General features: G+C 57.6%; 1 protein-coding gene across 17 annotated transcripts in view; it reads right to left on the reverse strand.

Moving 5' to 3' along the window:
- Positions 1-2888: 2888 nt before the first annotated feature.
- Positions 2889-15130, reverse strand: part of NCOR2 (nuclear receptor corepressor 2) — a 250101-nt gene continuing 237859 nt past the window's right edge. For 12 of the 17 annotated variants that reach the window (XM_073021213.1, XM_073021215.1, XM_037995295.2 and 9 more), the window contains 9 exons: positions 14023-14172; positions 13675-13820; positions 12988-13181; positions 11886-12035; positions 11071-11219; positions 9267-9320; positions 5838-6062; positions 4604-4783; positions 2889-4052 (listed from right to left, as the gene is read on the reverse strand). In XM_073021213.1, the coding sequence (XP_072877314.1) occupies positions 3871-4052; positions 4604-4783; positions 5838-6062; positions 9267-9320; positions 11071-11219; positions 11886-12035; positions 12988-13181; positions 13675-13820; positions 14023-14172 (1430 nt within the window). In that variant the 3' untranslated portion in view covers positions 2889-3870. The remainder of the gene's footprint in view (positions 4053-4603; positions 4784-5837; positions 6063-9266; positions 9321-11070; positions 11220-11885; positions 12036-12987; positions 13182-13674; positions 13821-14022; positions 14173-15130) is intronic. The other 5 variants (XM_073021217.1, XM_008005177.3, XM_037995300.2 and 2 more) reach the window with 3 other exon arrangements.

Raw genomic sequence — 15130 nt, forward strand, 5'->3', positions numbered from 1 at the left:
CATCTTTCTTTGGGGGGTAGGTGGGATGACCTCTTTGGGGATAGGTAGATGACATCTTTCTTTGGGGGGTAGGTGGGATGACCTCTTTGGGGATAGGTAGATGACATCTTTCTTTGGGGGGTAGGTGGGATGACCTCTTTGGGGTAGGCGGATGACCTCTTTCATTAGGGGGTAGGTGGGATGACCTCTTTGAAGGTTGAGAACCAACTGACTGTAGCTGGGAGACAGAGTGGACCCTCTGAGGGCAGCAGGCTGCAAGCTTTCCATGCACCTGCAAACAACCGCCTGGGTTGGGTATGAGTCCCTGGTCCTCAGAGAAGACATGCCCTGGTGCTGAGTGGTACCAATTTAGAGGCACAGAGATGGGGGCTGGGCTGAGCCCTGTGGTCCACTCCTATCTCTCCGTCTCACTGGTGGCTGAACAAGGTGCTGTGGGATCTTGGGCCTCACCAAGTGTGAGTGGGCAGCCCCTGGCGGCTGGCATGACCAACACCCCAACCCATCCTGGATTCCGGGTGGGGGCTGCTCTGCGCCCTGGGTGGAGGGCAGGCCTGCCCGGGACAGGGCTCTCTGCTGGCCCCACACTGCCATCTGCCTGCCGGCCTCAGAACTACAGCCTGGTGCCAGGCTCAGCCCTGTTGGGACGGCATTAGAGCCCAGTGCACAGATGAGAAACCAAGGCCCAGAGGGCACCTGAAGCGTCCCCAGGTTCACATAGATCGCAGTCACCAAGCTGGAATCCAGGTCCTGCATAGGCCCAAGGCTTCAGCTTATTTTTACCCTGGGCACAGTAATCAGGGTGGGACACTGAGAGCCAGTGAGGCTGGGCAGAGCCCCTGAGGATGCCCCTCCACCCTGTTCCCCATTCCAGGGGAGGCAGGACTCTGGGCAAGCCTGGGCCCTGGAGGCTTTTGGTCCCCTGGGAAGGTTGGGGTAGGAGGTGACAATTTCTGCTTCCAGTGGACTGTGGTTCTCCCCTCCATTGCCCCTCAGTCCTGCGGGGCTGGTATCTGCAGTGCTGAATGTGAGGCTGCTCAGACACCAGCACAGGGCCAGGGACCCCCAGCTTCAGCCATCCTTGCTGGCAAATCCCCACTAGAGTCCCCAAGGCTGGGTCCCATCTGTGTCAGCACCACCTCTTTGTCCCTGCTCACCAGTAGCTAGGCCCAGGTCGGCCCTCTTTGGGGATTTGGGACTGCCTGTTTCTGGGTGAATTGAGGCCAGCACCCCAGACTGCCTGGGCCTGAAGGCTGAGGGATGGGGACAGGCAGAATTCCAGGACCCTGGGACTCCCACGCTTAGCATGACTCAGATGCAGTTCTGAAGGAAGAGCGAAGAGAGAATGCCCTGCTTTGCAGGTTATCTTGTGCCCATGAGGGGCAGAGGGCCCACCTCCCACCTGTTTTGCACTCCCAAAGGTTTTAGGGGCCTGAGAAGCTGGCGCCATCCTAGGAACACACCCAGCAGAAGGACTCAGCTTTCGCAGGGCAGGCGTTTCCTGGCTGCCAATTGTCCACACGTCTGGTGGGTCTTGGGTGGAGTGGGACACGAACTGGGGGTCTTCACTCTACAGTGGCTCCAGGAATGCCATTGGGGCAGAGCTGACCTCATGGCTCTGCCAAGTGGAAAGGTTCTCTGATCTGTGCTCTAGGATGGGGGCAGGCCTCAGAGGCCACACTCAGGCCAGCGCTGTCCCCATGGACTTGGGGACATAGAATGGCTAAGAGGTTGTGATGGGGCTGTCCAGACGGAAGCCTTAGTGGGAGGCTTCAAGCCACTCCAGACCAGCAGGGGAAGCTCCAGGGCAGGGGTGGGCTTCCTCCCTCTAGGAAAGCAGGCAGTGGCTCCACAGGGGGCCCCAGTGCACTCCCCATGCCAGGGCACCTGTAGCTATACCTGGGGGCCAGTGGGCAAATGAAGTCTCTTCCCGCTCAGCCACCCAATCTGGCTCCGGGGACTGACACTGCACACGGGACCAGGCACCAGCTGTGGTGTCAGACTTTGGGGAAGTGTAGAGGGACAGCCGTGCTGCTGTGGCAGCATAGGGAAAGGGCAGGAAAATGAAGGGGAGGGCCAGGCCACTGGCACTGAGGGACAAGGCCAAGGGTGACTGGGTCAATAGCAAAGAACTGTGGCCATTCCCAGGTTCCATTCTGCTCCAGAAGGGATGCTGCGGGCACAAGACAGGGCACACCCAAGATGTGGTATACCTGAACTCAAGAGGCAACTGAACGAGCTGGCAAGGGTTGCTCTCTCTCCTGCCTGTATTCAAATCACGCCAGGACATCCCCTATCATGATCTCCATGGGCAGGGATGACATTAAAAGACTCCAATTAGGATGTGATGGCCATTCTGGACTCCACACGTGTGAATATTAGATACCTTCACTATGGGTGTGAATACCCAACACCCTCACCTTGTGTATATTTGATACTCTTGCCATGAGTGTGAACATCTGACACCCTCACCATGGTATGAATATCTAACACCATGAGTATGAACATCTGACACCATGGGTGTGACTACTTGACACCCTCACCATGGTGTGAATACATGATTCATGGGTGTGAATACCTGACACCCTCTCACCATGAGTGTGAATGACACCCTGTGTGAATACCTGACACATGCATGTGAACCCATGTGAACATCTGACACTCAGCATGGGTGTGAACACTTGATACCTTCACCACAGATGTGACTATTTGATGCCCTCGTGATGTCCTTACCAAGGGTATAAATATTCAACTCACAAAAGGATCCACTTCCTGGTGACTCAGAGGGATGTGGCCTTAGCCCTTCAGGGGTATACTCCCACTGTCCTCTAAACCCCAGCTGCCTGCCCTATTGGCTGCCCAGTGTGAGGCAGAGAAGAAACCTTTGTAACTGGAGTATAATTCGCTTTTTAATTAGAACGACGTGTGTAAATGACAGAATACCACCACCCTGTGCAGATGGCGGCCACAGAATACGCATCAAATTCATTCTGCCCAAGGAAGGGAGAGAGGGAGGACACAGCGGGGCGTGAGCCAGCAGTCCCCGCCCCCTTGGTCCTGCGAGTGATGGGGTCACCGACTGTCGGCCTGCACACGCCTCTTGAACGGTAAGCAGAGATCAAAAGCACAGCAGCAGTAATACTGGGTAAGTCCTTCCTTGCGTAAAACATCTGAATTAATTCATTGAAGGTATCAAAAATATACCCTGTAAACCAATACATCATTTACATCTGCCTTTCCTTCCCACCGCTGCGGCAACGATGTGTGAAAAAAACAGTCCAGTCCTCGGAGCATCCGTTCGCCCCAGGCTGCACCTGGCCCTTTTGTCCGCCCACCTGGCCTGACTTTGTTTCCAGCAATCTCGTTGGCTGGGGCAGCCTGTGGGGACCGGAACGAGCGCACTGGGGGCTGGACAGGGCCTGCGTCCGTCTGTCCAGAGCGCTAAGCGGGATGGGAGGCGGAGGGAGGGCGCGGGGGCTGCGAGCTCAGTTTAGACTTTGGTTCCAAATGCATTTGGGGGAGGCAGTGGCGTGGAGGTGCGTGGTCGTCCTGCTTTGGGTCCCTGGCCGCCCCGGCCGCCTGCGTGTGGCTGCCACACGCCTGCCATGCCCCTCCCCGGCCCCTTCCCCTCCCTTCCCGAGCACCAGGTAAACATCCCCTGAGTAAGGTCTGCACAGGGCCAGCCCGGGGCGGGAGTCTTAGTTAAGGCTTTAGACAGGCAAGGATGCCGGCTCTGGACGGACGGATGGATGGAGGCGCAGGCGTACTCAGGGGCTCCTTCCTCGGTGGGGGGAGTCGGCACCCGCCCTGCTCCTGCCGGGCTGTTCCTGTGGCTCGCTGGGACCCGACACCGCCCCCCTCCCCCGTTCTGAGTCACTCGCTGTCGGACAGTGTCTCGTACTGCGAGCAGAGCAGTGGCTTGGGCTCCTCGTCCCAGGCGTGGTGGGCGCCAGCGAGGGGCCCGCTGCCCGCGGGGAGGCCCGGTGGGGGTGGGGAAGCCATGACACCCGCCTGCAGCCGCATGATCAGGGGATTGTAGGGGAATGGCGTGGAACCTGTGGGAAGAAGCAAAAGATGCTCAGGAGGCCTCTGTGAGCCTGGCAGGCCCTGCCCGTGGCCTGCCCACCACACTGGGAACAGAGGCCTTAGCGGTTCTGTCCAACAGCCCTCCCAGCCCTTTCTAATTGCGAACAGCTCTCAGAACCATCTGCCTCTCTTCACCTGTGCTACTTCCATCCCCGTTCACACCCTGCTGTCTTTTGCCTGGACTATAGTAGACTCTCCACCATCCCTCTGGTCTGTTCTCCCAGGGGCCTTCTGACCCTGTGTTAGATCAGCATTTCCTTTCCGAAAGCCCTCCATGGCTCCTCACTACCCATCAAAGGAAGTCCAGGCTCCCCTGCGTGGTCCGCCAGGCCCAGGTGATCTGACCCCAGTCACACCCTTTTCCTCTGCCGGTGCCCCTGGAGGAAGCATGATGACTGTTCGTGAGCCAGGCTTAGCTGCCCAGGCCCCTGGACGGCATCCCCACAGAACACGCCTGCGTCTGAGCTCTGCATGCAGCAGGCGCTCGGCATTCAGTGCCCTGTCCCCACCTGGTGCCCACCTGCTGACGAGGGCCGGTCCTCCCACACACGGTTGGTGAGCGGCGTCCGGCGGTTGCAGTCTCCCTCTGAGTGCACTGAGGAGACGGAGGGTGGCCGGTCCCCAGACGCCAGGCCCGGGGCCGGGGACTTGGCTTTTCGGCTGCTGGGTCTGCCAGAGACCTTGGCCTTCCCGCCGCCGCCTGCAGGGAGACAAGATAGGAAGGGGCTGTGTTGGGCAGTGAAGACAGCACTGACACTGCGGTGGGGCCACAGTGGCGGGGTGAGGTCCTGCCATGGGCCCTCCAAAGAGGGACAGCAGCGATGTAAACCCCTCCTCCCTGCTGCCCACCCCAGCTGGGAAGCCAGGCTTGACCAGAGGGCCAGCCATGAGCCTGGAGGGTGGAGCTCAGTTTCTGCAGGGTAGGGGGAGGTGGCTAAACTGTCTGCTGTTTGCAATAGCCCCCTGGGCTGTCCTGCAGCGACCCCAGCCCCAGGGGCTGGAACCCTAACCATGAAGCCTGGGCTTCCGGTTTGACTCTGAGTGTGGCCCCAGGACCATGCTAAAGCTAGGCAAGCTCCAGGCCCCGTGCAGAGAAGTCAGGACCCCTGAGGCCAGGCCTGACCCCCAGGGAGACTCCAGAAGCTTCTTGGGGCTTCAGTGTCTAGGTTGGACAACTGCAATTCTCTCCTCAGCTCCCTGCTCCGATACAGACGGTATTGATGGGGACCCAGGCAGATGGGGGGCTGACCCCTAAGGCTCCCTGACTCCTGGGGCAGACACAGACCCTGGGCTCCTCCCCACCAGGCTAAGGGGCAGCTGCGGACACACAGTGGGCCTGGCAGATGCTGAGCACAGGCCTGGCTGCCATCCCCCTGTCCACGCAGTGTGGGTGGGCCTTCACTCCAGCCTGGTCTCCCCCAAGGAGACAGACGGGCCAGGAGGCTGGCTCCCTGCAGGGAGGAAGGCAGCAGGACTAGGGGGCAGACGGCAGTGTGAGTGTCCGAGGGAGGCGGCAGCACTTCGGGCCTAGTGGTCAGGAGGGCCGGGGCTGGGGGGGCGGAGGGTGCAGACACTTGGGGGGTGTCAGCCCAGCTTCAGATTAGCAAACTCCAGAACAAGGTCAAACACGCACAAAAATAAAGTCACAAGCTCCAAAGCTTGAGGAGGGGGTTGTCAGAGGAGCGCGGAGGAGCGAGGATTAATCACACCGGGGGTGGGGACAGACGGGGGCGGGGCGGAGGTGGCCTGCAGACCTGGCGAGGTGAGTGTGTGGTCACTCCGTCCGTCAGCAGCGGTTATGGGCATAGCAGCGGGCAGGCTGGCACTGGCATTCAGAGGGTTAAAAGCATTGGCGCTGAGCGGCGGGGACTCTTCCCACTGGTCATATTTACCCATGAGTGCCTTTCTAATTATGGCCTCCAGCCCCATGTTGGTGCTGGCATGTTCCTGCACCGCCTGGCTTCTATAGGTCATAAGGCCTGGGAGAGAGAGACAGACAGACAGACAGACACATGGGGGCCAGGGAGGGGGAGCCAGAGGGGTGACGGAGAGAGAGAAGGGAGAGAGAGAGGGGAGGAGGAGTAGGAGGAGGAGGAGGAGAGAGAAATACACAGTGAGCACATTTCGGCAAAGCAACATATTTATTTCCCTATCCCTCCCCACCCTTTTTTTTCCTGCTGGGTGGTGATAAAAGGGGAGAGGCTGGTTCCTTCTACCTGGGGCCCCGGAAGCTCTTGGGCACTGCCAGGGAGGTGGGGTGGGGGAGGTCAGATGCCCCCGCCAGCCCCATCCTCATTCCTATTCTGTCCTCTGGGAAATCACAAGCCCTGTCTGCACCTCCAATCCTAGCTGGGCTGCTTTTTTTTTTTTTCTTTTTTTTAAATCCCAAGTGGCCTTAATGGAGAGGGTGGGAGATGGGAGGGCTGCCCTGTTTGGGGAACAGGCTGCTAGAAAATTGGGTCAAGCCAGAGCTGGGGGCTGGCGGGGGGCTGGGGAAGGAACTGAGAGAGAGAAGGTGACCAGATGGTCCTCCCGCTGCCCCACCTCCACCTGTGTGACCTGGGATGTGCAGCCCCCTGCCTCCCCCGAAAGCTGGGCCTACTCTCCTCCCTCCGCCTCTCCCCACCCAGGAGCCACGAGGAGAAAGAGGTGCAGAGACGGATGCTGAGGAAGGGGTCGTAGCCATGCAGTTACGGTGCGTGCAAGGGACAGGGCAGAGGTAGACACAATCACGGGACCAGCCCTGGTCCGGCCCCAGCTGGCCCAGCCACCCAGTCCCAAGGACAAAGTGGTCGAATCAACAAACCGGTCCCAAGAGGATGCTTCCAGAACATCCCCTGACAATCGTGGGAAACCTCCTTTTCTGTGAACCAGATTTCCTTTCCCTTCTTTCTTTCCTGTGAACCATGTGGAGGTGGGGGACCTTTACAAACCCCCATAGGTGCTGTCTTTTCAGAATTTTTGTGAAACCAAACCAGACTTTGCTTTCAAAAGCCCCCAGTGAATCCCCATCCCACCCTGCCTACCACGGGGCAGGAGGTTCACGGATTTTTAAACTTCTGCTCTGAATGAATTGTATGAATACAAAGTGGTCAAATCGTCTTTCTGACCACTTGCTCCTTTGTAAACTAAACTGAGGCTTCCATGAGGTTGCAGGTGACGCAGATGCTTTGAAAATCACGTTTCTGTAGCAACTGCTGGCTGCCTGGCATTTTCTTTTCCCCTTTGGTTTCAAATGCGTTTGTAGCCAGGGATGCTCACACCTTTTCTGCTGTCTTGGCCACATTTCTGCAGCCCTTTAAAAAAACAGCCATGTGCATGAAGAAAAAGCAACATTTCCAACAGGGGTGAGTGCTGAAATCACAGCAGCGCGACCCAGTCTTCTACCCAAGGCCACGAGTCCATGACCTGATGGAGTTTGCTCCAGGCTTAACAATCTCCATTTATAAAGGCGAAGTCTGACACAGGCTGAGTGGCAAAGACTGGCACCTGGAAAATTTCTTCTTGTGGACGAAAACTGCATAAAAAGAAAAAATCAGGCCAGGTGCGGCTGCTCACGCCTGTAATCCTAGCACTTTGGGAGGCCAATGTACGTGGGCCATCTGACGTCAGGAGTTCGGGATCAGCCTGGCCAACATGATGAAACTCCGTCTCTACTAAAAACACAAAAATTAGCCAGGTGTAGTGGCCGGTGTCTGTAATCCTGCTACTTGGGAGGCTGAGGTGGAAGAATTGCTTGAACCTGGGAGGCAGAGGCTGCAGTGAGCCGAGATTGCACCACTGCACTCCAGCCTGGGTGACAGAGCAAGACTCTGTCAAAAAAAAAAAAAAAAAAAAAAAATTCAGTTGAGGTGGGAGGATCCTCAGCTTGAGGACAGGAGTTCAAGACTAGCCTCGGTAACATATCGAGAGCCCGCCTCTACAAAAAAGTTAAAAAATTATTTGGGTGCAGTGGCGTGTGCCTGTAGTCCCAGCTGCTCAGGAGGCTGAGATAGGAGGATCATCTAAGCCTGGGAGGCAGAGGCTGCAGTGAGCCGTGATCACACCACTGCACTCTGGCCTGGGTGACAGAGAAAGACCGTGTCTTAAAAAAATAAATACAAAGTATTTATATACAAGTGTTAGCATAAATCTTCATTGTACCATGCCATGAATTTGTACATACAGATACACCTGCGTGTCTAGCACCTACTTCAAGATTTAGAACATCCCAGGAACATTCATTTCTAACCCTCTTGTTGTTTCGACCAAATTGTCTTCTTCCCATTGCCTGAGGCTTGGCAAAGCCCCTGGTGTCTAGTCACTGGGCGGGTGGAGGTGTCCTAGTTGGGACTCCCATTTAGAGGCCTTGATGACACCTGATACTATCTGAATGACTGTCCTTTGCTCATTCCCAGGGCTCAAGGCCTGGGAACGTCCCCCGGGGAAGATCAGGAAACCTCTCCGACCTCCATCCCGGCCTCGGCTTCCACCAAAGGGCCAGAGGACAACCAGGCACCCACACAGAGGCAGCTGACCCCGACACTGCCTCAGCCCCACTGGGCCAGGCCTGCCCATGCGGAGTGGCCCCCGGAGGCCACACCCCAGACTCACCAAGGAAATACACAATGGGGCCCTCCTAGAGGATGGGGCTCCAACCCCAAGGGACCCCTAAGTCCAAAAGATCATAGAAGTCTTAAGTTTCAGCTTAAAAGTGCATGTCAATTTTATACCTATCTCTGCCATACACCTCCATTTGATCTTGAAAAAAAAGTAAGGCCTCCCAATTCCCTGGCTGGAATTAAGGAATGAAGCTCTGGCTATAACAAATGCCCGGGTGAACTCGGAGGCTTGTGCTCTGAGCTCAGGCCCACTCCTTGTCCAGACACGCACATCTCCAGCTGAGACTGGTGAAGAAGCAAGGTGAGTTTCCAGCTGGTGAGGATGCATCTGACACTTACTAACCACCCGAGGGGATCTTAACTCCAGAGACTCCCTGCACAGCGAGGGTCCTTTCTACAAGGGGAACAAGCCTCGCCTGCCTGTTATGTGACTGAATCCTGCTGTGCGGTTAGTTCATCCCAGAATGAGGGGGTGCACTTGGACTAGCGAAGGCTCCTCGTCCCTTAATGACAGCTGGAGCAGGGGTGGGGAGAGAGCGCCGGGGACCTGGGCGGCCATATAGCAAGGGCTAGATGGGTTACCTGTTCCGGTGATGGCGGGCATATTGAAGATCTCCGTCCCAGGCTGGCCGATATCTGGAAGCGGGTGACAGAATGGGTAAGGCCCCCAGGTCTCTGGGAATCACCTGCCCTACCAGTCCTGTGTGGTCCAGGCCAGGTGTGCTGGCATCACCTGGGGAATCTTGTTCATTGCAGGTTCTGATGCAGCAGGCCTGGGACAAGGCCAAGGGTCTGCATTTCTTTTTTTTTTTTTTTTGAGATAGAGTCTCGCTCTGTCACCCAGGCTGGAGTGCAGTGGTGCAATCTTGGCTCACTGCAACCTCCACCTTCCAGGTTCAAGTGATTCTCCTGCCTCAGCCTCCTGAGTAGCTGGGGTTACAGACACCTGCCACCATACCTGGCTCATTTTTGTATTTTTAGTAGAGACAGGGTTCACCATGTTGGTCAGGCTGGTCTCGAACTCCTGACCTCAGATGATCCACCTGCCTCAACCTCTCAAAGTGCTGGGATTACAGGAGTGAGCCACCGCGCCCAGCCAAGGGCCTGCATTTCTAACCAGTACCCTGGGGATGTCAGTGTACCCTGGGGATGCTGATGCTACGGTTCCCTGGACCACACTTACAAGGCCCTGGAGTTACCAGCCTGGGTCAGAGATTTTTTTTATTTTTTTTATTTTTTTTGAGACGGAGTCTCGCTCTGTCACCCAGGCTGGAGTGCAGTGGCCGGATCTCCGCTCACTGCAAGCTCCGCCTCCCGGGTTCACGCCATTCTCCTGCCTCAGCCTCCCAAGTAGCTGGGACTACAGGCGCCCGCCACCTCGCCCGGCTAGTTTTTTGTATTTTTTTAGTAGAGACGAGGTTTCACCATGTTAGCCAGGATGATCTCAATCTCCTGACCTCGTGATCCGCCCGTCTCGGCCTCCCAAAGTGCTGGGATTACAGGCTTGAGCCACCGCGCCCGGCCGATTTTTTTTTTTTTTTTTTGAGACAACTTCTTGCTCTGTCGCCCAGGCTGGAGTGCAGTCGTGTGATCATAGCTCGCTGCAGCCTTGACCTCCCAGGCTCAAGCAATCCTCCCATCTCAGCCTCCCCAGTAGCTGGGACTATAGGTGTGTGCCTGGTTTTTAAATTTTTTATTTAAAAAAAGAGATGGGGTCTTGCTATGTTGCACAGACTGGTCTTGAACTGCTGGCTTCAAGCAATCCTCCTGCCTCATCCTCCCGAAGTGCTGGGCCTATAGGCATGAGCCACCATGCCCGGCAAGCCAGTGACTATCTGCAAGGTTTCTACTCCAGCCCCAGGAAGGGAAGAGCATCTGTGATTTGCCCAAACTCCCCTGGCAGATGAGGCTTCTTGGGGTCAGGGACTGTGACAGATTCTTTATTTGCCCACCCACTCACATATTCTCTGGTGGATCTGCTAAGTGCCAGGCCCTGTGCTAGGTACTGGGAAGCAGAGTGGGACGTTCATACCCAGAAACCACATCAATGGGTGCAAAGCCACACAGGTGCTGAGTGTGGGAGGCGCCCAGCCCTTATGTGGGAGGGACCCAACCCCTGGTCCCAGTATTCATGCAGGTATTCACTGGGCACCTGCTATGTGCTGGGTGCTATTCTGTGCCAGTAAGCTCCTACGGAAAGCCCAGCAAATCAAGAAACTGCCCTAGGGCTCTCCAAATGTGAGGCTAAGGGCCTGGGGGAAGGCGGTCAGTAGGGCCACTTAGTTTTCGAAGGTGCACCGTGGGTTACTGGGCGGCTTCAGTGACCCAGGCAGGCCACCCCCCACCTGTGGCCCCATGCTTCCCTGGGAGCCTGCAGGCCCCTTACTGTATTCAGGCTCATTCCGGTTGTGGGTATTCAGCTTCTTGTTGATCTCTTGCTTCTTGGACTTGACCATGGCGGAGTTGCTCTCGGTCAGCTTGCTGAAGAAGGCTGGCGGCTGGCTGGTGTTGCCTGGAGACTTGGAGCCCATCCTGCTGTGAGGATCAGAAACCTCACATCAGTTCACTTGGTGCTGAGCTTGCATGCCTTTGATGACAGGGAACTCACCACCTGAGATGCCTTAGACATTTGGAAGCAAGCTTCACCCATCCCCACGCCTGTATCCCCTGGCTGGTAGAAGATCACGGCTCCTGAAATCTCCTCTGTGGTTCACCCATCCTGGGGCTAGGGGTGTCTTGGGAGACGCCTGGCTGTGGGGTGGGCTGTCTCTGACCACTTGCTCCAGCCTGACCCTCTCAAAAGAGCCCCAAGGATTGAAATTGGGTTCCGATCATGCCCTTCCCCAAGGCCAGTGGGCCCAGCTTCCTTCTCAGGCCCCACCTCACCCATTGCCCCCAGTCTGGCCCAGCACACCTAACTCATTATTTCTTAGAGGTTCAACAGGGGCCGGCAACAGGGGCCTGGGCCAGTTGAGATTCCAGCCCAAGGCACGGAAAACTACCACTGAGGTCTCCCCAGGGAGGGTGGGCATGTATTACACCCCCAAGTTGGCGAAACTTGCTTAGCAGGCTCGAGGTCACCCAGCTGAGCCCTGTGCCCTTGTCACTCTCCACACAGCACCACGGTGGACTGGGGCCAAGGATGGGCAAGGAGCTGATACCAGAGCATCTCAGGGGCAGTCCATGTACCCACAGAAGTACCTGGGCTCTGTCTGCTCCCCATCCCGGTACAGCAGCGGGTACACAGCACTCCGGGAGTGCCCTGGCTCTGTCATGCCCTCCGGTGGGGACACAGGTTCAATACCGTCCTCACCACCACCCAAGACCGACGTCTTGCTTGGCTCTGGAGACCTGGAGGGAGAAAGGGCCCCAGATATGGTCAGAGGTCTACCTCCTGAGGGGATGCACTCCTCCACTCTAAACCAGGGCCCCGTACGCTTTCCTGTACCTGGCCAAATCATAAACGTTTTAGGTATTTTTGACCACAAGTAATCTCTGGCACGTATTGTTGTTATTTTTATTTTTTAAAACAACTCTTTAAAAATGTAAAATCATCGTTTTAGTTCATGAATTGTACGAAAACAGGGCTCAGGCTAGATGTGGCCCATGGGCCATAGTTTACTGACCCCTGCTCTGAATTCTGGTTGGACCCCAGTGCCAGCTACACCACTGTCCCCCAAAGATGTCCTGCTGTCTTGCCATATCTGTCCTCACAAACACATTCCCCGCCGCCCCCAGCAAAATGCCTCCTTCACCCTGGAGCTCAGGGCCCTCCCCTCTCTTCCTCTTTGGACCCCCAGAGGCCCCAGGGTTCACAAGGGTGGGAGTGTGCGTGAGCATGTGCGTGTGTGCAAGCATGTGCATGTGTGTGCACTGACAGGTGTGCGTGTGTGTGTGTGCGCATGTGTGGAAAGGCTGCTCTCTAATCATACGGCCCTGGATCAAACCCCGTCTGTCACCTACTGACTGTGTCCCTGTGGGCAAGTGAATTCACGTCTCCAGGCCTTAGTTTCTTCATCTGTGAAATGGGGAGAATGCTGCCTGTGTCTCCTGGGGGCTGTGTGTAAAGGGTACACATTGAGTGCCTGGAACCCACTGAGCACAGTGTGTACTTTTATCGGCTATTATTGGTTATGTATCCGCTCTGTGACTTCCCCATCTCCCGGAGCTTCCATTTCTTGCCTGTGCAATGGCACCAGGCGGGCCTCGTATGCAGCTGAGCTCAGACCCAGCTCTGAGGCAGGCAGCTGACGAAAGCCTCCCACCGGCTGACCAGCAAGAGGCACCCCCACCCCACGCTCACCTCTTGCCCCCTTCGCTGTTGGGGGAGCCACGGGCCGGGGCACCATGGTCCGGGGGCGGGAGGTAGAGGTCACTGGGTGGGCGGCGGAGGTCCAGGACGGGGCAGCTGGCCCCGGGGAAGGAGTACAGGGGGGCGGGCAGGGGTGCGCTGAGCTGCTGCGGGTGGTGCCGGGTGTAGTCCTGTGTGATAACCTCCTGCAGGCAAGTGGGGGGCCCAGGGTCAGGCAGCACCCTCCTGCCAGAACCTTCTGGGGATGGGGAGGGGCTAGATGGAGCTTGGGGAAGAATCCTGGCTGGGGCCAGCTTCCTGGGCGACTGTGGACCTGCCCACCACCCTCTGGGCCTCCGTGTCCCCGGGTGCATGGGAGTCGGGCTGTGGTCAGTGGTCCCAAGCTGGTAGTTGGCAGATGGCTGATATGACCAGCCCACGACACTGAGAAACCCGGGCCACCAGGAGGGCTTCATTGCCCGTGAAGATGCTGTTGGCTCGCATCGCAGGCTCCACCCATGGATGAGGGGGTGGTGATGGTATGGGTGCTTGGGGCTCTGGGATCTCACCCTCACCCATGCCCTGGATCCCCCAGCCACCCCACCAGGACAGAGGGGCTGTGGGGTTCCCCATCCCCTCTCCAGGCCCAGTGCCCCCAGGGGCAAGGATGACAAGGTGTGGCAGAGAACACGTAGTTACACTGATGTGCTGGGCCAGAGTGACCACCCGCTGGTGACCTTTGACCCCTGGGGCAGTCTGGAGCAGCGGGCTGGACGAGGGCTGATTCTCGGGCAGCGGCCGCAGGTGTGGGAGGTGGGCGGCCTCCCCGCCAAGCTTCACGGGGCCTGCAGGCAGAGCAGAGCTGGTCAGGGGGTGTCTGCTGGCCCCAGGGCTGCTGGGCCCAAATCCCAGCCCTGTGCCTTTGAGCCTCATGACCCAGCCGATTCCTTGGCCTTTAGGCACCTCTGTTTTCCCATCTGCGTGATGGGGCCGTGAGGGTCCTCATTGTGCAGGGTTTCTGGGGCCTGGGTACTGGGCGGGGCGTACCTGGCTGCTTGGGCCGCAGCTCCCCCTCCAGGTGGCTCTTGTCCAGCTCTTCCAGGTGCTTGGGGAGCCCCTTGTCGTGTGTCAGGCTGGGTGAGCTCACAGGGCTGATGGGCTCCACCCCTTCAGGGCTGTAGCTGCTGCTGTGGTAACCTAGGGCAGGCGGGGTGCAGAGTCAGGCACCAGGCTCAGGGGCTCGGGGTCCGAGGGGCAGGGCTGCCCTCCCAGCTGGCTGGATCCCCGTGGGGTCAAGGGGAACGCAAGCTAGGGATGGGGTTTGGGCACCCAAAGAAAGTAAGGCAGAGAGGGGTGTTGGGGAGAGAGAGGGAGGCCAAGGGAGAGGTGGAGAGAGATGCAAAGCCTGGGAGAGACAGAGACAGAGGGAGATGGAGCCACAGAGAGAGATGAGGCCAGAAGGGACAGAGATGGGCTCAGGTGGCAGAGACGGGGCGAGGCCAGCGTGAGACAGGGACAGTGTGGGTCTCTGGGGGAAGGAGTGTGTGGGGCAGAGTGAGAAGTGGGGGTGTGGCTGGGAGTGACCCTGGGTCCCCGGGCCCCGCCTGGGCTATAGCCTTGGCCATCCCAGTCCAACAGAGAGGAGCCATGAACTAGGGCCAAGGCAGGGGGCCAGATGCAGAGGGCTCCCCTTTTTCTGGGGTACATGGGCTGGGGACAGGGCAGGATGCAAGACCTGGGCCCAGCTCCTCCTCGACAGTGCAGGCCCCCGCCCCGCCTCAGCTTCTCCCTGCACCGCCTGCCTCCTGCACCGCCTGCCTCCACTTCTCCCTAGTCCAACTGCATCCAGGCAGCCGACAGGTGGGGGCATAGGCCCGAGCCCCCCCGAAGCCCCATCCCTGCTCCCCAGACACAGGTGCAAAGTGGGAGATGGGGGCGCAGTCGAAGTCAGAATCACAGATCCATTCATTAAAGAAAAAAAAGCAAAAATCCAAAAAAAAAAACAAAAAACAAAAAAACCATGGTAAAATGATGTGCAAATGATGAGCGCCCCCAAACCAGAGGGGCGGGTGCGGCCGGAGTAGTCGTCAGCACGTGCAAACCGGCGAGGACGGACGGGCTTCAAAACAAAATACCGAAACCAACAACGAAAAAA

The sequence above is a fragment of the Chlorocebus sabaeus genome, chromosome 11 (assembly GCF_047675955.1).
Source record: "Chlorocebus sabaeus isolate Y175 chromosome 11, mChlSab1.0.hap1, whole genome shotgun sequence".
Lineage (NCBI taxonomy): Eukaryota > Metazoa > Chordata > Mammalia > Primates > Cercopithecidae > Chlorocebus > Chlorocebus sabaeus.